Source organism: Leptidea sinapis, chromosome 13, assembly GCF_905404315.1.
Source record: "Leptidea sinapis chromosome 13, ilLepSina1.1, whole genome shotgun sequence".
NCBI classification, from domain to species: domain Eukaryota; kingdom Metazoa; phylum Arthropoda; class Insecta; order Lepidoptera; family Pieridae; genus Leptidea; species Leptidea sinapis.
In genome coordinates, this window is record NC_066277.1 from 1839803 (window position 1) to 1863364 (window position 23562).

Consider the following 23562-nt stretch of genomic DNA (forward strand, 5'->3'; position numbering starts at 1 on the left):
GAAAATGAAGTTTGTGTCTGAATTTTTTTTTATTCACGCAAATCGCAACGTAAACGATAACGGTCTCGCATCTCTTTCACTCGCCTCCGCCCACACTCTTTCTCTTTGAATTGTAATTCTCAAGCATTATTTCTCTGTCGGTCGTTATATCTGCATCCGCCCTTAGATGATACTATTGTGGTTGACTGGAGCTATTATTATTATTATATTGGAGTTGACTTATATCAAGTTACAGCAAGATTGTCTTTCGGTACCCTTCAGAAGAAAACTATTTTTCTGTAGTAAGTTGTATCGGTGTGGTTCTATCTATGGTTTATATAATTTTTGATTCAATTTAACATTTGTTCAATCACTATCATACGGGTTAATCCCACTCCTCCATAAGGTGCCATAAAAAAAATATCGCTCTGTTTTGTTCTATTTTACCACCTCTTCTCTTGCTATCAGGCGCCTAGAGTGAGCACACATCTCACTCTAGGTACACTCTGTTAGGTGACCTACCTATGTATGCTGTTGAGAGTAGTGTCCTAAAAGGGATATAATTATTAAACTCACAATGTATCCGGGCTTGAATTACTGATATTTCCAGTGAGCTGTGATTTTAGTGACGATCTGTATCACCCCTCTTTGAATGGGGCACCCATATAACTTACGGAATAACAAGGTTAATAACAATAACAAGGTTAATAACAGGAACCACTGTGGCAAGAAGGTTATAATGCAGTTTAAATTACTTATAACATTATGGGTAAAGAAAGTTTTTCGTACTGTAGATGAAGACTTCACGCGTGCTGAATTACTATATGTATGCTACAGGATTCAGGTATAGAAACTCTTCAAACTCTTCTCGTGAAGATGCAGTAGAAGCATCACACCGAAATGACGTATGACGTACACAGTAATGCCAAAATAAACACTTATTCACAGAGTACATGATGCGCAACGATGCGGTTTCTATTTAGTTTAGACTAGGTAGAAAAATGATGTCTAATTTTCTTTATGTCCACGTACAAATAATAACGACGAGAAAAAGCCATCCTCCCTTCTCTTTCACTCACCTCCCCTACATCCCCCTTTGTATTACGTTCGATAAATTTATTTGCCCATCATTCTGATACAAACACAGGTTTATTGCTTTCTGTCTAGATTGGCTAACCCTATGTCAGCATAGTATCCATATAGTGGATTCTGAAAATTCAAAGAAAAGTCAGTCTACTTTGAAATCTTCAGCTGGTCACTTTTAATTGATATTCAAGTTGAATATGAAATAATATTCTTTTAAATATATTTTTTTTAATTTATAAAAACTTTTAAATATGGGCGCAGCTACAGCTATTTTATATAATATGGTTTATTATCATGGTAAGCCCCGGCATTTCGTCAGCATTGGAGGGGAGACGTCACTGTCCCATGAAAGTCTAGTAGCCGGAACAGGGTATATAAAAATTACAAGGTAAGTTACGGTGGAAAGTTACATCCTGGAGGGTTTATTATTAAGCCCTCCAGCTATATATACCCTATTTTCTTACAAAAAGGTACACGCTAACTATTATAGTTTTTTTTATGCAGGTCTTAGCTGTCAAACAAATCGGGCCTATCAAGCAGTTAAGAATGTTAAATGTAAATAAGGTCTAATTAAATAATTTAATATTTTACATAATTAGGAGCACGTGGATATTGATGTTCCTTAGCTCCTCTTACCACGACTAAGACTACAAAATAAAACGAATCCACAATTTTTTTGAAGTGAAAACTTCTTTAGGTGTGCTAAGCACCTCATTACTTTATTACTGTGGCATTGAAAGAGATTGACCCGTCTCGTTCAGTTAAGTGATACACGTCCAGTTAAACTCTCATCACTTTACATCGTCGCTAGGTACCTGCCGATGTGTCACAAATAACTGTGTCATTTTTCAACTTGAGATTTTCTAGGTACGACAAGAGCTTGCACTTCATAATGCTTCATGATTCTAGAGAGTAAGGGAGAAATGGCAATTTTAGCCTATAGTCGGTTATAGCTACAAGGACTGATTTCATTGACTATGATAATACGTCTTTCATATAGGCACATTAGGCTCGCTAGTAGACTTAAACACACTCAAACAAAAAATGTTCTCGGTCTCCACTCTCACTGACCATTCTTACCATTAACCATGCAGGACAGCACCGTAATAAATTCACACTACAGTCAGTCCACAATTATTTTGTGTCTCACTATTTGTATAAATGTGAATAAAAAAATATTTGTATAATAAAACCTTAGCAATTTCCATTTCACAAACTTTTCGGGCTGCACTCTTCAAAAAAAGTCAGAACTATTCTTATTTATTTGTTTACATCATTGGTTATCAAACCATCAGCTCAAACCAAAATACATTAAAAGAAGAATATTTAAATCATTTTAAAATAAATTGTTAATACTAGAAAAAACCCCGTTAGGTCTAAAGTCTAAAAAAAGCTTGATGTAGATTAGACATCCATTTTGATATAAAAAAAGTCAGTACTTTGTCAGTTTTGACATTTGTCAAAGACCGGTATCGAAAAATAGTAAACAAACAATGAAGTATATTCCTTAGTCCATGCGTATAATATTTTAAATAACGTATAACTAGCAAAAAGGACTTCTTTTGTAAATTTACAAAAATGGATGACTTTCCCGATCCTGAAGATGAGTATGAGCTTATGTATTCTGATGAATTAGAACTATTGCGAGAGACTGAAGACCATTCAAGTAAGTTTATAACAATTTGGAGGATGTATAATTATAATGCAAAAATAAATGTAAGTAATGTTTTTTTAGATAGTAATGCCATCAAAAAGCGAGTACAACCGGCTAAAAGAAGTCTTGACTTCTCTAACTCGTCGGTGGAGAGGACAACACAACAAAAACAGGGACAAACAGATGCAATATCCAGTACTCCGCAACCACTAGAACTGTCGCAATCTTTCGATGAGCCAGCACAGAAAATACTTACAGATACTGTATCAAATAACAGTCTGGGTCTGTCCCAGGTTTCAGGGTCACACAAAAGAACAGCAGAGGAGTTGTTTGGAGATATAGGAGATATCGACTTTGAAAGCTTAGAATTACCAAGTAAAAAGCAAAAGACTGAGGAAGAAATTGACTTAGACTTAATAAGTAAGATATTACAGGAAAGAAAGTTAAAACAAATGCTCCTGGAGCCTAGTAATAGAATACAAATTGATAAAAAATCTATATATAATAGTAAAGACAATATTTCAGTGAATATCCCCAGGTTGGTACTTTTCTTAAGCTGAAACATATATATTTTTTATGATAAGGAAGGACAAGACAAGCAAGCCTTTTGTGTAGTAATTAATCTATCTAATGGCATATGATTCAATGCAGTGTCACTGAGAAATCTTGAAAAATATATATTCTGAGCAGCACAGCAATTGTAGGGCAGAAAATTCACTAATAATTCAAACTGAAATACTGAGAGTGCTTTATGGCACTACATTGGTACAAATATATTTAGGGATCCACATACAAATATGTGGTGATGTATAAACTTACTATTTTAGTGAAATTCTCCAAATGAGTGCAGATAATTTATTTGTGAAACGACTATTTATGTTAAGGTTAAATCACTAAAGTATACACTCACTTGTAATCATACTTAGCCCATATTGGGATGTGCTATTACTCTTATCATATTTCAGTTTGGCAATCAGTCTTGTGGCCATAAAGGCATTTATTTTCTCAAAATTGATTGTCAAATATACTAATACTACTACAGTGTTGGAAACAAATGGTGCTCTGAAAGAGAAATGGTGCGCAAGAAACTCTCCCAGCATTTTTATTTGCGCTCTTTTTTTATAAAATATAAAATATTGTACTGTCACTGCTATTGTTATAAAATAATCATAATCTAGTTCCAGGCTGTCAGATCACTTATGCCTGTACAGAAGAGTTGTCTATAAATATTACTTTCCTAAGCCTACATATTATATTATTATATTTAACTTTGTTCATAAATTAAAAATAAAAAACCATGAAGGAAAAACTAGTTCACTCATTATAGCAAATTTAATTCTTATTATTAGTGCAATAATATGTCTTGAAAAGAAAAAAGTGCCTTTCCTGTAATAAAAAAATATTTCTTTAAGCAAAAGTGAAAGTATCAATGTTAAATAAATAATTATCAGTTTAAAGTGTTACAAGAGGAAGAAGCTTCCGGTATAAATAAGTGTATTATTCTATAAAATTATAGATGGCCTTTCATGCCTGTGACTAAGGATAATGGCGAACGAGTTTATGTAAGATTGGAGTCTGAGGAATCTTGGAGTAAGTCACTTGATGAATGCAATGAGAAGTTTTCGTTGCAAGCTGCATATGCCAGTGTATGGGAAGACGCAAGGAAAATTGTTAGTAGCTTACCTTTAATATATCTATATATGTACATAATATATTTACATCAACAAGATGATTTGGAAGATTTGAGTGTAGTAAATTGATAGTTCATCAATTCATTACAAATTAACTGTGGTCTGTGTTCATCTTCAGAAACTCTTGCCAATTGAGAGTGGACTTTATTGTGTAGTTAGGACTAAACAGCATTATTTATAACATCTTAAGTAATGAAATCAACATTCTCTAAACTGGGTTCATTGTACACTTACATACCCATTTCAGCCGGAAGATGTCCACTGATGGACAAAGGCCTCCCCCAAAGATTGCCATGTGTGGCCCTGCACTGCCCTCATTTAAACTACTCTGGCGATCTTGACCAGATTGTCGGTTCATCTTGTAGGGCCTACCAACACTACGTTTTCCAATATGTGGTCGCCATTTGCCGAAAATTGTAAAAAGAGGTACAATGTGCTATTGAGTAATAATTCATGTTATTAATTCCAGCTAGAAAGTAAAGCAACACAGTTAGAAACAATAAATCAGTCAGAGACTGAGATGGATACAACCGGCAGCTTAGAGAGTGTTGAACTATGGGTAGAGAAATACAAACCCAATTCATACATTGATCTTCTATCTGAAGAACCTGTTAATAGATCTCTCTTACATTGGTTGCACTTATGGGATAAGGTAAATATAGTTAGGCCAACAAGACAAGATAAAGAATGTAAACAAAGCTTCAGGGGCTCAAAAAGTTTACATAAATAAAGAATAGTTATCATTCCATAAATAAAATCAAACTACTTACAACAACAGCAATAATCTATCTATATATATAAAAATGAATTGCTGTTCGTTAGTCTCGCTAAAACTCAAGAACGGCTGGACCGATTTGGCTAATTTAGGTCTTGAATTATTTGTGGAAGTCCAGAGAAGGTTTAAAAGGTGAATAAATAGGAAAATGCTGCTAAATTAAATAAAAACAACAAATTTGTTTTTCCTTTAATGTTTGCACAGTTTGACAGTTGTGCTGTGAAACAATTTCATTACGACAGCAGGGTGCATATTTTACGAAGTAATTATAAGTATAATAACTAAAAACTAAGTAATTACAGAAACAAAAAAGTACGTAGGTATCAATTCGAACACAGTCCAAACAGGTTTGATCTTGTTCACAAAATGGGGGACGAAATGTTGACAACTGTTGTAAGCGGTACTGACTGCTTTCCTGTACCACGAAACATGGAACGACAGCTATCGTCGACCAACTGATACCATTACTGCGTACGAGTGATAGGGACAGAGATAATAATCGGTTGCTATCACAATGTAACTCAATAACAGTCCTTTTGTTTACATTCTATATCTCATCTCGCTAACCTTAGTATAGAAGGAACATTATACAAAACAACTATACTATAAATATTATAATGTTTTATTGCAAGCTCGTATAAATATTGTTATCTCATATTGCAAAAACTTTGTTGTCTAGCTTAGTTTTGCTAAATATAGAAGGATATTTAGTTTTTTTTTTATAAAAAAGGAGTTACCTATGAAGAATGGAATATTGTCACTTCATCTATCTGCAGGTAGTCTGGAGTTTGTAATGGTACTTTTGATCAGTAATATTTGATGTGACATCACTTAAATGGTGGGCGTTCCCCAGTGATTTTAATTTTATAACTTTAATTTATTAACCTATGCATATAAATACAATTTTTATGTCTATATGCAATATGAAAACAACAGCTTTAGATAAAGTGTGTTAATGTGTGAAACAGCTTGACCGGAGGATTGGGGAATTTGCGCGAAACTTTAATTATGAAATTATCAGCAATGTCTCATTGCAACATACACAATCTTACCAATCCAAGGCTTTTATACTTTTAACTGAGTTGAGTTCTCGTGTCAGGCTTCGTTATGCTCGTTTTAATGTCACTGCGTCACACTTTAATGCGCGGCGACGTGGAACATGCCGATTCCTTCCCGAAAATATGATCGAGGGAGGTGATGGCTGGTCCATGCCTCATGCTCGTGAACGGGCGCTGCTCGTGGTGGCAGGATGATCCTGTTGAATGAAACTCTGCTTCATGTTTTTAAAATTAAGGTTATATTTTTTACAATCTCTAATAAAATACTCGCAAAACACCTTTATTTATTTACATTGTGTGTGAATGTTGCATCTACTGTACTCAATAGGTCTTATTTTTATGAATAAATTTACATTTACTTTCTTGATTTACTCATGTAAGGCAATGAGTGTTTGACGTACTATAAGTATTTTTGTTGCATCACTTTACATATATTTTATTTGAAATTATTTCTAAAACGATGAAGCTGTAAATGTCGATTTTAAAGAGTTGCAATGACTTTCTTGACACTTCTTCTCATTAAAGCTCAACCTTTTCTGAAGAGGTGGTAGATGTAAAACGTAAAGAAAAATGACGTTCATAAGTGTCATTTCCAAGACCTACACAAAGTGATTATGATTTGATTTGAATTATATTAATAATAATTAACTCATTCTTGATTAAATCACATCGAAGATAGTCTTCAAAAAGGACGTAAAAACAAAGGAACCTGCTCAGCGCAATACATTCAGCAAAAGGACAGGACAGTTTCAACTAACGAACAAATGGAAGGGCAAAAGGGACTCGGAAGTTGAAGTGGATGATGATGGAAGACCTCATTTCAAAGTGGCCTTGTTGCATGGACCCCCAGGAGTTGGAAAGACAACCTTGGCGCACTTGTTGGCAAAGATTGCAGGTAATATGAATTTGTACTGGGGACTTCTTGCACTCATTTGTTAACGTTACAAGCATTTTCTAGCGGTAAGGTTAAGTCTCCTTTGCCTAGTATTTTCACTAGCTACGGCGCCCTTTAGACCGAAACACAATAAAGCCTACGACAGAAAAAGCGCTAGGTGGTGCCCATAATCTAGTCGGCATTCTGTGCAAAGTAGCCTCCCACTGGTAAATGCCCTTAGTCGCCTCTTACTACACCCTTCGGCCTGTGACATTTTTTTTTATGCTCCGAGGAAGACTAGTGCAGGTTACTGATAGAACTGTCCATTACGAAATAGGGCTGTTATAAAAAAATTAAAACTCTGAGGGGCATCGCAATTGCGCTTGGCGACTTAAGTCGCCAAATAAGCGGTGTTATTACATAAAAATAAATTAAACATGGCTTAGACACGTGTTTTGTGAGTCATTGATCTAACTTTAACAACGTCAGTGACCTAACAGTAACGACGTCTAAAATGGAGTTTATCTTTTTCTATTACAAAACAGTGTTTAGCTTGTGTTTGACTAAAAAGTCGTTACACACAACATAAACTGAGGTGTACAGGTACAATGAAAGAAACGGAAGCTATTTTTGTTTCTTTTTACATCATATAATTTAAAGTCATTCATCATATAATCTAAATCTTCCGAATATGATCTTTCTGTTAGACACACCTTAGACAAGATTCGACTGGTGTTTAAATATAAGCAATGTCTAAAGAATGTTGAACGCTAAACAACAGAAAGACACAGATTTGTAATAGAACTTTTCTAAAACACGAGTTCAACACATGTTTAACTTTTTTTTTATAATCACAGAAGATGTTTAGTTGCATTAGCCAAGCCAATTATTAATTTTCGTAGCTCTTAGCTCTTCAAACCGCAACACGAATAATTTCTGCACATTACTGGTCGGTGGCAGATGCCGTGTTAAGAAACTCACACTGGTAAGAATTATAGTGCGTTCTCATCAGTATAGATATTGAAAGAAATAAAGGAAATGCGTTGCATTAGGGTCACTTAAGATTTACTAAAGTAGTAAATGCGGGTATTACGAAGTTTCTTTTTGGATTGGCTAACTAAAATGAAATATCTATATGTATATAAAGCACTAGGACAGTGTTGGAAATTTTATTCCTCAGCAACCACAATAGGCACAGATCCCCATAATCGTTGAAAGCCCTTGATGAGAAAATCTTAAAATTGTTAAGTTTGGTTTCTAGCTGGTCGCGATCAAAAGTTATTAGTGAAAATAAAGACTAGTTACACAAAAAGTTTCCTGTGCCCTGTTTCTGACTGAATGATTGATCAGCGATAGTTTTCCCCAAAATTGTTACTATCTTCTAAATAGTTCACTGCTTCACTTACAAATGGATTATTAAACAACAATATTCTTGTAATTACGAATTCTGTTTAAGTAAACAATTGATTGTACATTTGAATAGTAAACTGACTATGCGCCTATTTGTCAGGTTACAGGCCCGTCGAATTAAACGCATCAGATGAGAGAAGCACTGAAGCCTTTCAATCGGCACTGCAAAGTGCTACGTTGATGAGGTCCGTACTCGATGCTGAAAGAAGACCGAACTGTCTCATTTTAGGTGAGTTATTCAAAATGGTCGCTAGGCCTTTTGTTATTTATCCAAATTTTCAAATAGGCAATAATGTATTTAGGCTCAAGTTTAAAGTATCTATGTTTAATTGTTAATTATAGAAAACTTGCGACCGAAGCCACCGAAGTGTGAGCATCAGATTGGGCTTGGATATTTGTTGGTTATATTTTTGTCACACATGGCTTTCTTGGAGGCCATTCGAATTCCACCCGAAGCTTTTTATTCTCTATATATCTAATGGTTAGTATATTATTGTTTAAATTATTGTTAAAATTGCCCTTTTTAGACATTCAGTTGGAGTGCTGTTATAGATGCGGTCGATAGGTAACTTAAATACAGTTCATCTTTATTCTATTATAAATGATGGGATAATAATTTACAGATGAAATTGATGGTGCCCCGCTACAAACAGTAGAATTGCTAGTTAAGTGGTGCACGGCGAGTGGTAAGAAAGAAGAAGGCAAGAAGAAGAAATCACAACCTCTGAGGCGACCAGTCATCGCCATATGTAATGATCTATATGCGACTTCACTGAGGCCTTTGCGGTATGACATATTCAGGATTTTTCCTTGAAATAAATACAATTAAACAAATGTATTAAATAAATCTCAAATGTCATTTAATTTGTACTACAGGTGGTATATATGGATATTTTTAAGATGTTATAATGTCAATGACGTTTTCTATATTAGATACCACCAATAGCAGAGAAAAGGCCATCCGTAAAATTTATAGTACTGAATTTTGCCAAAAAGAAAAATTTTATTTATTAATTTGTAATGCATACTACAATGTTATTCGATTTAGCTTTCAACACTTCTTCTCCATGTAAATTATAACTATGCCAAAAATTACACTACCCCATGCCTCCTGTGATTCCCATGATCTTGCAGGAGAATGTCGGCGCTGACCACACAACATTTGGCTTTCCATAAAAAAAGGGCTCGAAGGGCTTAGTCCTTTTAAGTCTTCTATGCATGTCTTCTCGAGAAGCTGAATAGCCTCGAGATTCACTGAGCTGGCTCTGCATTCTTTTAATAGCATTATTAGCAAACTCATTGTTGAGGTCCTGGTGAATATTGTCGTTTCTTACGTACGTTTGTTTCTTATTTCGGAATTCCAGTTCATCTTTATAGTTAAGATACTAGATAATCTGTCACGCGTAATACTCCCTTTCTTGGGAGTTTATTATAGCGATTAAGGTATTATTGTACAAACATAACTGCGAACCGAAGCGGTGACGTTAAACTACAAAGTAAGCAAACCAAGCGTTGCGGGACGCCACTCGTGTCAATTTTTTGTGAAATAAACACAACCGATACTATACATAATGAAATGAAAACGCTTAACTGCTCTTTTGGTTCGCTGTCGTTTGACAATAGCTTTAAAGAAATGGCGCATGTTAAAGCTAAAAGCAAATGTTGTGGACAGGCCGGTGTCGCTGGTGGTGAGCGTCAGCGGGGTAAGCGTCAGTCGGCTGTGCGCTCGACTGGGTGTTGTTGCGGGCATAGAGCGAGTGAGCGCTAACTCCCGTGTGCTCGCAGCGCTAGCGGCACGCGCCCGTGGTGACGTCAGAAGTGCGCTACACGTACTTAGCTTTTTCAAAGCGAAAGGAAAGAGACATGTAAGTTTTTATATTGTTATCATTGTACATACTAGAAGCAACTAGACTCCCAATCGCCTATAAAAATGTCGTCTAAAAATGCCCGTTTGCCGTTGTATATACGTATACATTAAGTTATACAGATACACAAATAAAATTTGAAAAACAAAATTTTATGAACGATGCGGGGTTCGAACCCACGACCTCCGGCGTTCCGTGCCGGTGCTCTAAACCACTGAGCTAACCGTTCGATTACCGCCTCGTTATAAAATTTTGATTGCTTAGTTCAACTCTCAGGTTGTGGCTTCATCTACAGGATCTACTTTACAGTTTATAACCTGCTCAACCCCACTATTTGCATATTAGGAAATTGACTTGAGATGTCGCTCTTGTGTATTTTATTTTTTTGTTTTAAAAACACAAACAGTTTTTCACTGAATACTTTGTCAATGCGTGGCGTTGCATTCAAAACGCGGTCGAAACACAACTGAACGATAAATCTGCCTAATAGATGCGTAGGCATAGTTTTGCTTCAGACCATTTTTGAGCGTGATTGTGAGTCTACTTGTATATTGTGCATCAATGATTGTTATTTACTATTCCGAAGAGCTCATCGGTCTCAACAGCGGCGCCTTTTTACGCCGCCAAGCAGTAGTGTACATGCACTATTTAAGTTTCGGTGTGAAGTGTGCCGTTGCTTATCGAAGAGGAGGACAAACGAGCGCAAGGGTTTTCCAAAGCATCGCCTAGGCTTTGAGGGAAGCGTTGTTGAAGAGCGATAATAAGACAAATGGGTTTTTGGTGGTGAACGCGCAAACTTGAGTCTTCTGGGGGTTAAATTGGACAAGGTTCATTTTGCCCCATTCTGAGATCTTCTCAAGAGAGGGCTGGATAGAACACACTACTTTCTTCCGGCACTGATCGACGATTTTCTGAGAAATAGCTAATGAAGCTCTTGGATTACTAAGACTTAACATGCTTACTAGCAAGACTAGCAATTCTTTAGGTGATGGGTAAAATTAAGTCATATAATATAATTGATTGATTTAGGCCAAAAAATCACATTTGTCAAAGTTATAGGTATAACGCACTAGTATGCATGGATATGTCTCATATGCCACAAACTTAATCACCATTCTCGGCCATCTGGATGTATAGCTTTCTTCCACAGTGCGGTCTTCTAGGAACTCTCCGTCACTTATAAATGTAGAACGAGCTTCCTTGCTCAAATGTTTCCAAGACGTTACGACACCGTAACTATAAAAAAGCACGTTCACCTAAATAAGGCCGGCAACGCTCCTGTGATTTCTCTAGTGTTTCAAGAGAGTGTGCAGGTGGCGATGATTTCTTACCATTAAGTGATCCATAGGCTACTCCTTTTCTTACACAAAGAAAAAAATTAATCTTTTTATTTTATTATTGACATTGCAATAGAGCTATCAACTACTATCCTATCTACATAATAAATAAATAAATGATTATTTTTCTTATTATTATTTTTCTGCATTTGCGTACCCCATAACATTCGTGATGAAATTTTGATATGTAAATAGTTTTTGAATTATTCGTGTAGGACTTTTAGTATTAACAGTTGTAAAAGGGAAAGTTGTAGATGCGACAAATTAAATATTCTTTACTGATTTAAAAACACGTTTGTTTGGTAATTCAGTCGATCTTAATTTGTTTAAATTTGATTTTTAGGACGAGGTTTTTTATGAGTTCCTGGGGAATACGCAACCCATTCGGGAGTAATCGCAATTTTAAGCTCTCGGATGTTCTGTAAGGCTAGGTGTACAGCTCTAACACGTTGTTTTGGAAAGTCCATAGATGCTCAATGGGATTGAGGTCGGGACTTCCGATCTTCAACGGTACAATCCAAATGGCAGATCCCGGCTTCACTTAAGTAAGCAAGCGTCTTCGTCGCCCTCTCGGTGTGCTCGAGCATTGTCGTCCATCAGCACAGCTGCACTTCTTCTAACAGCTAACGCTGATTGTATGTGAGGAATTAGGAGTTACGTGATGTCGCGTTGTGCATTTAGAGTACCATTTTCTAGGAAAACTAACTATTTACGATCGTCCAGAAGTTATGCCAGCCCCAATCGTACAGACAGAGCCCCTACCGTTCGTATATTTTCTTCAAATAACGCTGCATAACGCTCTCCTGGTCTTCATAGCACTTTACGACGTTTGCCCTTTGGCCTTCACCAAATAGATTCTTACTTCATCAGAAAATAAAACTTCAATCTTCAACAAAGCTCCAATCTACACCTGTCCACGTCGCACATTTTTGGGAAATCCTTGCTTAAAATACAGTGCCCACGGAGTAACTTAGAGCCCCTAGCTGCTTTTCGACTGTGTATTTCGACTTTTAGAAGTCTCCTCCTGACAGCCCATTCGCTAACACTCACATTTCTAACATGTTCAAGATTGTCTTTGATAATATTGAAGGTTAACTTCTGATTTCGTAAAGCTTGGCTCATATATCGATCGTCGCCTTGGCTCAGTAGATTGTTTTCTTTCTGATCTCGGTCTTCTTTTCAAAGAACCGGTTTGTTGACTTACACAAATCCGTTCCGACAAATGACATTGAGTATAGCCTTCTCGAAAAAGAGGCACGACACACACTATAAAATTTGCGAAAATAAATTAACGAAAAACCAATTTAAACAATTTTACATAAATACAATTCGTTAAAATTACAAAAAAAAAAACCCTTTTTTATTTGGCACAATATCTAAACACAAAATGCGGGCAAACGCTCGAATCGATTATAATATTATTAAATAAAATTTGAAATTTTCAACTTTGGAACATTTTATTTTACTTGCCAATACTTGGTATCAAGATTTACGCCACGCGTTTCATACAAGCGACATTTCTCATCATTTTCTATTGCACTCCGGTCTTTACTTTTCAAGAAAATAAGGTACGAGATGAGCAGGATGTTCAGCAAATGGTAATTAATACGCCTGCCATTCCTCGCAGTGGCGCTCAGGGTTTTTGAAAAACCCAAAAATTCTGAGCGGCACTACAACTGTCTACAGCTCGTCACCTTCAGACATATGATATGCCCTTCACACCCAAACACAGTAATGCTTACACATTACTGTTTCATGGCAGAAATAGGCGCCGTTGTGGTACCCATAATCTAGCCGACATCCGGTGCAATGGAGCCTCCCACTAGTGACTGGTCTCTTGAACGTAGTGGTTAATTTGTCTTTGGTTGTACAGAAAATTTTTGGGTGTTTTGGGGTGCATTAGTAGGTATAAATAATTCAAATCTGTCAATTATTTCCAGTTGACAATACAAGACGTTGAGAGCGCGGCGGTCGGTATGAAGGACTGTCACAAGACTATGATGCAAGCGTTGCAGGCTATATTCACGCATTGTGACGGCGAAGACACGACCCTGAGGACTATACAGGCTGCGGGGGAATATGATCGGTATGTGAAGTCAAGTCTTCTCGAGTCAGCAAAACTATTTTTTTTATAACAGTAAGGTCGAGACGAGCATGACGTTCAGCTGATGATACGTCCCTTATTATAATAAAAAGAAAGTGGATTCTTGAATACATAAAAATTCTGAGCGGCACTATAATAAGCGCCGTTGTGGTACCCATAATTTAGCCGGCATCCTGTGCAGAGGAGACTCCCACTGGTAAAGTTCTAAAAGTTTAACTTTTAAGAATAACCGTGTGTGTCACACACACACACACTCTCTCACTATTTACCTACAGACTTCGTTTTTTAAAAAAAAAAATTGTGATGATTAGAGCAAAGTTTCGTCATTAAACACAGTTATAAAAACATGAGGCACGAGAATTATCTTAAGTGTAGTGTTCCTCTAGTCACTAGTGTTTCTAAAGAATGTAAGCGAAAGCAATCACATAAGGATAACAAGGTAACCTGCGGGCTTAACTTCTCTATTTTCCAATCTCCTATCTCTCTATCTCCGACTTTCGTCAAATAAACGTACATAATATGTATTTGAAATCCGAAATTATAATGGTACGTGGCTGGCGAGGTTCGAGTGGTCGGAGTCAACGGTTTTACTTATTGCGCTACAAACTAGAATAGAGTGTGTACATTTACCAAAAAGACCGGTAACGCTCTTGTGATTCCCCTGTTGTTGTAAGTGAGATTGGGAGGCGGTGATCTCTAACCATCAAGTACGCTTGGTTGCCCTCCTATTTCATACCGCTTAGAAGTGTTATGTGGTGTGTAGGTGATACACTACCTATACTTAAGGACGTGATATTTGCCACATTGTAAAAAAAAACAAAAAATATTTTTTTGACTACTTAGCAAACTTAAACGAAAGTTATTTAATAATGCAACGTATGGAAGCATGGTTTTAGACGCTAACCTGGGGACGTGAAAGTGGATCCACGGACTTATCGGCGCTTGCAAAAGAGTCACATTACACACTGTGTTAAAAAAAACCCTGTACGATAATTGACACGGATATGAAGTAGAATGCGGAGGTACCTCTAAAAATAAAATAAAAAATTACAACCCCTTAGATTAAACGGTACAAGAATTTCGTTGTTTGTCGGTGAATGAAATGGGTGTGTGGGCGGGGAAAAATGAAAATGGCCGCAGGCAGAGGTGTCCAATCTTTTATAGATGAGTAGGTTATGAATCTTTTTTTTTTCACTTTTTATAAATGTGCTTATTTCCTGAAAATCAATATTTATAAGCTACTCCATACAGTACATATAGTACAGGATTTTTAACACCCTGCACAACTAGAACGAGAATCGAGTACTCTGCTTAAATATCGATAGTGTCTCAGTAGTCATACTGTATACTTATGCTAAATAACAAAGCTCTAATTGTATCCTTTGGTACAAATAGTAAGACTCGTTGAAAACATGTAAAACATAATTTTCAGCTTAGCAGACGGAATATTCGAGAACTACATAACGTCTCGCGTGGACGCCCGGCTTCATATTGCGTGTGAGAGTACGTCGTGGCTCGCATTGTACGACATAATCAACACGTGGATACTACGAAGCCAGAACTACTCAATGTATGGAATGCTGCCCTACTGTCTGTACAGATGTCACTCTATACTCGCAAGCAGACAACAGCTCAAGATTAAGTTCCCGATGCAAGCTCAGGAGGTAAGTTTTATTGAAAATTCAAGAATAACGCGTGACTGTGCTGAATTTTCGATCGTAATTTGAACAGAATAAGACACAATTTCTAATGATTGCTCAATTACTCTAACAGTTAAATATTATAGAGGAGTTACTGCGTGACTAGTCAGTTCTCAATGGCAACCTGATTGCAATGTGATATAATTTTGAATGCATGCTCAAGTACATCACTTACATTGTACAATAATAACGCGTGGCTGATGAATTCTTAATCGCCACGAGTTATATGGGTGACAGGTTCAGTCAGGTGGTCACCATAACTTGCCTCATATGCATAATATATATTTATAAAAAAACCCCGAAGGTTTTAAACACAAGGTATCCAAATAGACTCATAACTCTCTCCTGTAGAATTGCATCTTTTAGTAGAAATTGTTACAGCATGTCTATGAAAAAATATTATAAATTGCCTTCAAGGTTTTTAAAAGAAGACTGCATCAATGGTTAATGAATAAGTGCTTCTATAGTCTAAATGAATTTTTCAATACAAAATGAATTATTATTATGAACTAGTCTATTTGATAATAATATATGTTAATTATATACTTTTGTGACATTAAATATGTTGATATTATACATAGGTACTAAATGAATTATTAAATTATTTACATCTTATATTATAATATCTTTAAATAATAATTTAATTAGTATTAATGATAGCATTGACAAATCTGACATGTTTCAGTATATCAGCAGTGTGTTGGTATTTAGACAACTCTATTACATATTTTGCATGGCATTATTGATGAAACATATTGGAGTATTGATCTTAAGTACAATGCTTCTTCTAAATAAAATTTCATTTCATTATGTTCTAGATGTATCGCAAGAAATGCGAGCTGGACAGCATAGTGTGTTCTGTGGTGCGTGGATGTGTTCCTTCGGTGCTGACCAGCCGAGTGGCCCTGATATTGGATATACTGCCTATGATGCCATACCTCCTTAATCCCACCTTGAGGTCTGCTAATGTACAGGTGCGTTGGTTTCACGGAACATACAATTCAATTTCTAATAATTATTTTGAAGTAGACGATAGACTCTATTTTGTCCAGAATTAATATTATTTTAAAACACCTTCACGGAATGTTCGTTTTTCTGTTCTGTTTTCTGGGAGGTAAAAGGCACTTCTGTCCTCTGAAATTTTTACGTAGTGCTATTACAAATGCGTTAAAACTTTTTCACCCTCTGAAGTTGTTGACGCATGCCCAAAAAATCAACCTTAATTCACACAATGCACCAACCTAGCAACGACTTGTTGATTCTTCCAGGCTAGCGAAACTCTCTAAGAAAAAAGCGATTCACTCGATTGTATGAAACGTGCAGTCATTGATAGATTGACAGATGACGGCTATAATCTTGTGAAAAAGGGAGATCGAAATCCACTACCTTATCAGGAAACTGTTCGCTTTCAAACTTCGTACCTTTTGAGGTTGGCTTTGGCCAATCGCGATACTGTACTGTTTTTTATGGAATTACTACTATTTCAAGCATATGTCAAATCACTGCGCGTTACATACTAAACTAAATTGTTATTTTTACTTACGTAGTATTTACATCCTCTTTGGATTCTTCTTTAAAGTGTGACAGCCAATATCTATAATAGTCATTACTTAGTTCGATGCTTTGTGAGAATTAAAGAAATAAAAAAAATCAGAAAATGAGTTCTTCAGTTTATTACTCCGAAATAAAGAGCGAATTTCTTATTCATATTCATTTTTATGCTTGCCAATCTCGAACGTTCGGGTCGGGTCTCATTTTGCACGTGGACTGAAATGTCCTTCTTTCCTCCCTAGGTATGTAATTTACTATTGTGATTTTGTCAAAAGATTTCTAGCAATTTAATAATTGAAATCTTTTTGGTCCTTCGAGACGATGTTATCAATAAAAATATTTTTTACGAGCGCATACGCTCGATACCTGATACTTGATTTAAAGTGATCATTCCCGCCCATATTCTTTTGCAACAACAAAGGAATTACTGGAGCGCTGCTGGCCTTTTAGAATAGTAAACGCGCTATTTGTTAAGGTACCCATGTGGTATCGTCCTGAAAACACCGCACATGGCAGTTCATTCCACAGATTGTTGTACGTGGAAGAAAGTCACTTGAAAACCGTACTGTGGTCCTCCACACAACACCACACATCCATATGGTGGTGAACTGTGTGAGCAGCTGGAATCAGGTCAAACAGCTCTTCGGAACACTATGTCACACAATGAAGCGATTTCTCCAGGCAACGCAAAGTGGTCTAGCCGTTTTAGCAGGTCTGAGTTGCACCTGGTGAAATGGTTCGAACTGATACTTGGGTGCGCCAGACCAGAGATGATTACTCCTTATGTGGCCGGATCTGCGCTTTCTAGAGTGCTGGAATGTGGGCCGGCTTGAAGTAATGCCGTGCTCTATTTATGATGCCTAGCTTCTTCAAGACAATTAATTTGTCTATGCCCTCCAGAGTAATCTGACAAGTTACCTCGTGACCGAGGAATTGGCAATCGCTCAAAATAGCTGATCGATCGATTAGGTATACTGAAAGATAGTTGTATCCCTTTCATTTATGACCACGTATATTTTGTAGTTGTGCAGCGAAAGTGAACGCACGACATTGTCGCGGTGTGCGGGCGCCATGTGCGACTATGGACTGCAGTACGTACAGCGGCCGACGCATGATTCGCTCTACGCTTTTCAACTGGAGCCCGACGTATACAGAATCGCTTTCTTGGGTGAGTTATGCTTAAGTTTTCATCATACGAGTAGGGTTTGTCAATGAAACATTATTTTATTTTAATTTTTATGTTTGTTATAGCGGCAAAAGTAATACAAACTCTGTAATAACTTCAGCTTTCTATCTTTTGCTGTTTAAGTTCACTGACAGGCACAAAGGATTCTTGTTGATTACGCTATGAAATATGTCAACTTTCAAAAAAGTGAAAGATACTTTGGACGATAATGTCTAAATTATACTTTCTTACTAAAGAAAAAATTCCCTTGCCTCTTTATGCGAAATGTAAAAATGGTAACAAATATGTTAATGCGATATTGGACCTTGGATTGTTAGGCACATCCAATTTCGAGAAAGAGGTCACTCATTGAATTTAACTCGGATGGGCAGCGTTCGGGAAGCTCCGTAAAATCTTCTCGTCTTCGTATCTTCTCGTATCTTCCAAATACCACAGTGTCTGAAGACGAAGGCTTTCAACCAGTGTGTGTTGCCAGTGATGACTTACGATACGCAGACCTGGTCGCTAACAATGGGCCTGATGAGAAAGCTCATGGTTGCTTAGAGGGCAACGGAGAAGGCTATGCTTGGAATTTCCCTGCGAGATCTCTAAGGTATAACATGGTCATCATTCCGCGTCAGTTATATTGGTGCGATGTGTCTGATACGCAATATCATTTTTGAGAAAAAGAAGTGAGAACACTTCATCCCAAATAGAAACCCCAAAACCACAGATGCGGTTATTCACGCTAATTGCTCATTTTGAGTACAATTCTTTTTTAATCATTGCCGAAAAAAATATACCCTTTTCAACTAAGAAATCCATGCCAAATGTACTTGTAAAACATGCGGAATTGACACCTTTTCAGTTAAACGAATGAAATTCATGGAATTCTACAAAGTTTCACATAAGCATTAAGTGGCTTATTTTAATGGGAACAATAATTGAGCAGCAATCTTTTTATACTTGGTTGTTTAATAGGCGATATCGAGAGCCGTGTTCGAGCTTCGCCGGCGCTGAGGCAAGCCTTAGCAACGGAACAACAGCTGGAGGTCATCCGACGGAACGAACAAATGGTAATATTGCATCTGTTGTACATTCCACAACAACGTATGAGCGCTGAAGTCATTTAATTATTAATTTATCATACCATCAGCCGTCACGTCAAAACATGAAATTACACCTGCAAGTTTTTTTTAATGAAATTAAGGGACGAGACGAGCAATGCAGTGTCGCTCAGGATTCTAGAAAAACACAAAAATTCTGAGCGGTGTTACATTAGCGCTCGTCACCACGTGACATAAGATGTTAAGTCTCATTTGCTTAGTAATTTCACTAGCTACGGCGCCCTTCAGACCGAAACACATTACTGCTTCACGGCAGAAATAGACGCCGTTGTGGTACCCGTAATCTAGCCGGCATCCTGTGCAAAGGAGCGTCCCACTGGTAAATTTTGAAGTTGATTGATGACATCGATTTATAATATACTATAGACGATCTGACAGCTAGATAATGACCAACATTAATTTGTAAATGTGTGCGTTAGCCAGTGGTTTAATATTCAAATATTTAGAAGCTAATGCCAAACGTGGCTGACTGTTTACGACTGAATTGCAATGATATTTTAGTTATGTGTTATGCTATTTTTTAAAGTGATAACCCTCACTTCTAGGATTAATTACACAAATAAAATTTGAAAACATCATTTTATGAACAATGCGGGACTCGAACCCGCGACCTCTCGCGTTCCGTTCGAGCGCTCTTACCAACTGACCCAACCGTTCAAGTGACGTATCGTTGATAATATAATATACGTTGATTATATATATTTTGTTTTCAATTTATATGTTTGTATAGTTATATATGTTTCGTGCGACACATTGACACATTGAAACGATGTTAAAAGGAAGGTGTGATAAAAACCATAAATGTTCGATCTTGACATTGTATGTTGTTTGGTAAAGTCCTTGTTAATGTCAACTGTGAAGATCGGACATGCTGAAGTGACATATATCGCTACTGTACCTCATCCCTAAGTTGAAACCGATAGCAATCCCTAAGTTGAAGCAGATAGATGCAACCGCCGTACGAGAAGGTACTGTCTCAGACGTTCTCAGCCGCCTCTCAATTGTTTCAACCACGTTGGTTCCTGTAGTGCCATGCAACGGTATAATATGCTGTTTGTGGCAACGAGCAGTACATGTAGGTGGTATAAGCATTGTTCTTCTTCACACTTGTTTTTATAAAGTCTCCAAACAATATACAGTTCACTTCTAATATCAAACAATAAGAGATAAAAGCTGTTTGTGTTTAACACCACTTGTCAGAAGTGAAAACCTCGTCAAGGCGAGGTTAATAATACAAATTGCAATTTTATTGTATATAAATTATTCTTTAAATTTTGCTCTGACTTCATTTAAGTCTACTAAGGCAGCAAAATCTCCCTGCGTTCCTCCCTCTGTGAACAATTGTTACATAGCCGAGCGTATTAGCTTACTGTAATTCAATACTCACAATATTACTAATTACAATAACTAACTATTAGTAATAGTTTTTACTTCAAAATATCTTGACTAGCGTGTTAGCGTAAACAAATACCTGTCAAAATAAGTCCCATTTAGGACGCTTTAAATTCATGCGCTACAGTTTTTTCATATTCTTCTTAATTTTCTTTTTTTTAAATTAACCATCGTTGTTGATCTTATTACCCAGTAGTTTAAAAAAAAGAATGTTTTTGGATGTACATTGTCCTGATTACATTACCTACAATTTAATGTTATTTTTGCATCAATTATACGACCGTAAACATAAATAATGAAACAAGATTAAATATTTTATGTATGAAGTTTAATTAGGCTTCCTTTAAATTAATATCTAGCGTATTTTGATTTCATTCCATCATTAGTAAATCAAAAACAGTAATCAACCACCACAAGAAGTTTCCTTGCAATCAACAATTTAGACAGAAATGATTACTTTATTTGTGCAGATGACAAGAAATACTACAGACAAGAAAGAAAGCGACAGAAAGATCAAGACAGCGTCTAGAGCAAAAGAGATGCAGATAACAAATGATATGAAATTGCCGAATCATCTGCAGACGCTGAAACCGAAAGCTATTGAGAAAACAAGTACACAGGTAATTATAGTGCATTATTTCCACTCTGTGAATTATTTTCGTTCAGTGAGCCAAATCCGGGTTAGACCCGATTAGAGCAACGATGGAGTTGACATTCATAAGTGTCATTTCCGTGACCTACATGAATAAAGCGATTTTGATTTGATTAGATTTATAGGCACGCGCCGCCGCGCCCTCAGCCGGTACCGCCGCAACAGCTATGCCCTGCTATTTGCAATGTATGCGCTTAAAAATATGTTTATAGACGACATCGTATTAGAAACTTATAAAATTATCAGTGTTTCTCTACTATATTATGCATGTATTAAACATATAAACCTTCCTCTTAAATCAATCTATCTATTAAAAAAACAGAATCAAAATCCGCCTTAGTTTTAAGGACGCGTTCTCAAAACAGAGAGGTATCGAATCGCACCACTACACTGACACCGCTCAAACACATACACGTAATTAAAGTTAATTGCGGGAATAAAATGAATTTGATACTTGAATTTTTTTCACAGATAACTTTCATGTTTTTTAACACCTATGTATTATTGATAATTGTTTGATGTATTCGTTTAGTAATTAGATGGCAATTCTGCCGCATAACGTCGTGTGCAGTAAACGCAGTTTTTTTTAAATCCAAGATGGCCGCCGCGAACAATTATGATTTCAACATTATGGATATCGTATCCGAGATACTCGGGGATGCAGATAATGAATTTGAGATCATTTTTGAAATCCAAGATGGCCGCTGCGCAAAATTATTTTTTCAACAATATGGATATCGTATTTGAGGCTCTCGGGGGTGCAGAAAACTAATTTGCGATACATTTCTAAATCCAAGATGGCCTCCGCGCAAAATTATGATTTCATCAATACGGATATCGAATCCGAGGTCCTCGAGGGTGCTGAGATCGAATTTGGGATCGTTTTTGAAATCCAAGATGGCGGCCGCGCAAAATTATAATTTCAACAATATGGATACCGAATCCGAGGTTCTCGAGGGTACAGAGATCAAATTTGGGATCGTTTTTTAAATACAAGATGGCGGCCGCGCAAAATTATGTATTCAACAATATGGATATCGTATCCGAGGTTCTCGAGAGTGCAGAGATCGAATTTGGGGTCATTTTTGAAATCCAAGATGGCCGCCGCGCAAATATTATGATTTCAACAATACGGATATAAATCCGAGGTTCTCGGGGGTGCAGAGATCGAATTTGGGATCCTTTTTGAATTCCAAGATGGCTGCCGCGCAAATTTTTACGGATGAAACGAAATAAAGTGTCACGAAAATGAAGGACGTTTTTATCCAAGAAGAGGGGAAGGAGATTGAGTCTGATTGAGATAGAGTGAGAAAGGGCTAATGTAGCATGAAGCAGATGGTACTGGTAGGAAGTAAAATAACTAAACTACTAGCGTTGTATCATGCAGGTTTAGCGCGCGGCCGCGAGGAAGTAGAACATCTTACTTACTAGCTTTGTATCGTGCAGGTTTAGCGCCCGGATGCGAAAAAGTAGAACATCTTCCCTAAGAGTGTTGTATCTTGCGGGTTTAGAGTACGGCCGCGAGTGTGTAGAACACCTTCGCTCCTAACGTTGTATCGTCCAGGCTTAGCGTGGCCGCGAGTAAGTAGAACATCTTATAATTTCTAATATTGACAAAAAAACAATTGGTTTAGAGAATAGATTAGTAAATATTGTGGCTGAAAAGTCGAAATGTAAATATTTCTATTTTATGTGTTGTCTGATGCTTTGGACGTGCAAATTATACAATTAATAAATGATACTTTATTGTATATAGTAAACTTTCATTTTATTTTCCTAAGGTATGGTTGCAACTCTCAGCTTATTTAGGGAATGTAGAATTAATTTTGCATGTGGGATATTGTTATACAGGCCTTTATAATAAAATTGAAACAATATGTTATGTTTTTTTAAAGTGATAGTATTTTATAATTATATTTTGCTGTGTCCAACTCTCAGGTTGTGGCTTCATCTACAGGATCTACCTCCTAGTTGATAACCTGCTCAACTCTAATATTTACAGAATTTTATAACGAGGCGGTACTCGAACAGTGCGCTCAGTTGGTTAGAGCACCAGCACGGAACGCTGGAGTTCGTTGGTTCGATTCCCGCATCGTTCATAAAATTTTTTATTTGAATAAAATTCAAGTTCATGAACCCATG

At 36.7% G+C, this 23562-nt stretch overlaps 1 protein-coding gene across 1 annotated transcript in view; it reads left to right on the top strand.

Annotated features, from left to right (window-relative positions):
- The first annotated feature begins 2545 nt into the window (after nt 1–2545).
- LOC126967691 (chromosome transmission fidelity protein 18 homolog) overlaps nt 2546–23562 on the top strand; it is a 77911-nt gene continuing 56894 nt past the window's right edge. Inside the window, exons 1-14 of the mRNA XM_050812277.1 lie at nt 2546–2731; nt 2801–3257; nt 4236–4389; nt 4880–5062; nt 6919–7138; nt 8628–8756; nt 9151–9313; nt 10200–10392; nt 13670–13815; nt 15266–15497; nt 16352–16507; nt 18108–18252; nt 19231–19325; nt 21239–21388. Of these exons, the coding sequence (XP_050668234.1) occupies nt 2644–2731; nt 2801–3257; nt 4236–4389; nt 4880–5062; nt 6919–7138; nt 8628–8756; nt 9151–9313; nt 10200–10392; nt 13670–13815; nt 15266–15497; nt 16352–16507; nt 18108–18252; nt 19231–19325; nt 21239–21388 (2511 nt within the window). The 5' untranslated portion in view covers nt 2546–2643. The remainder of the gene's footprint in view (nt 2732–2800; nt 3258–4235; nt 4390–4879; nt 5063–6918; nt 7139–8627; nt 8757–9150; nt 9314–10199; nt 10393–13669; nt 13816–15265; nt 15498–16351; nt 16508–18107; nt 18253–19230; nt 19326–21238; nt 21389–23562) is intronic.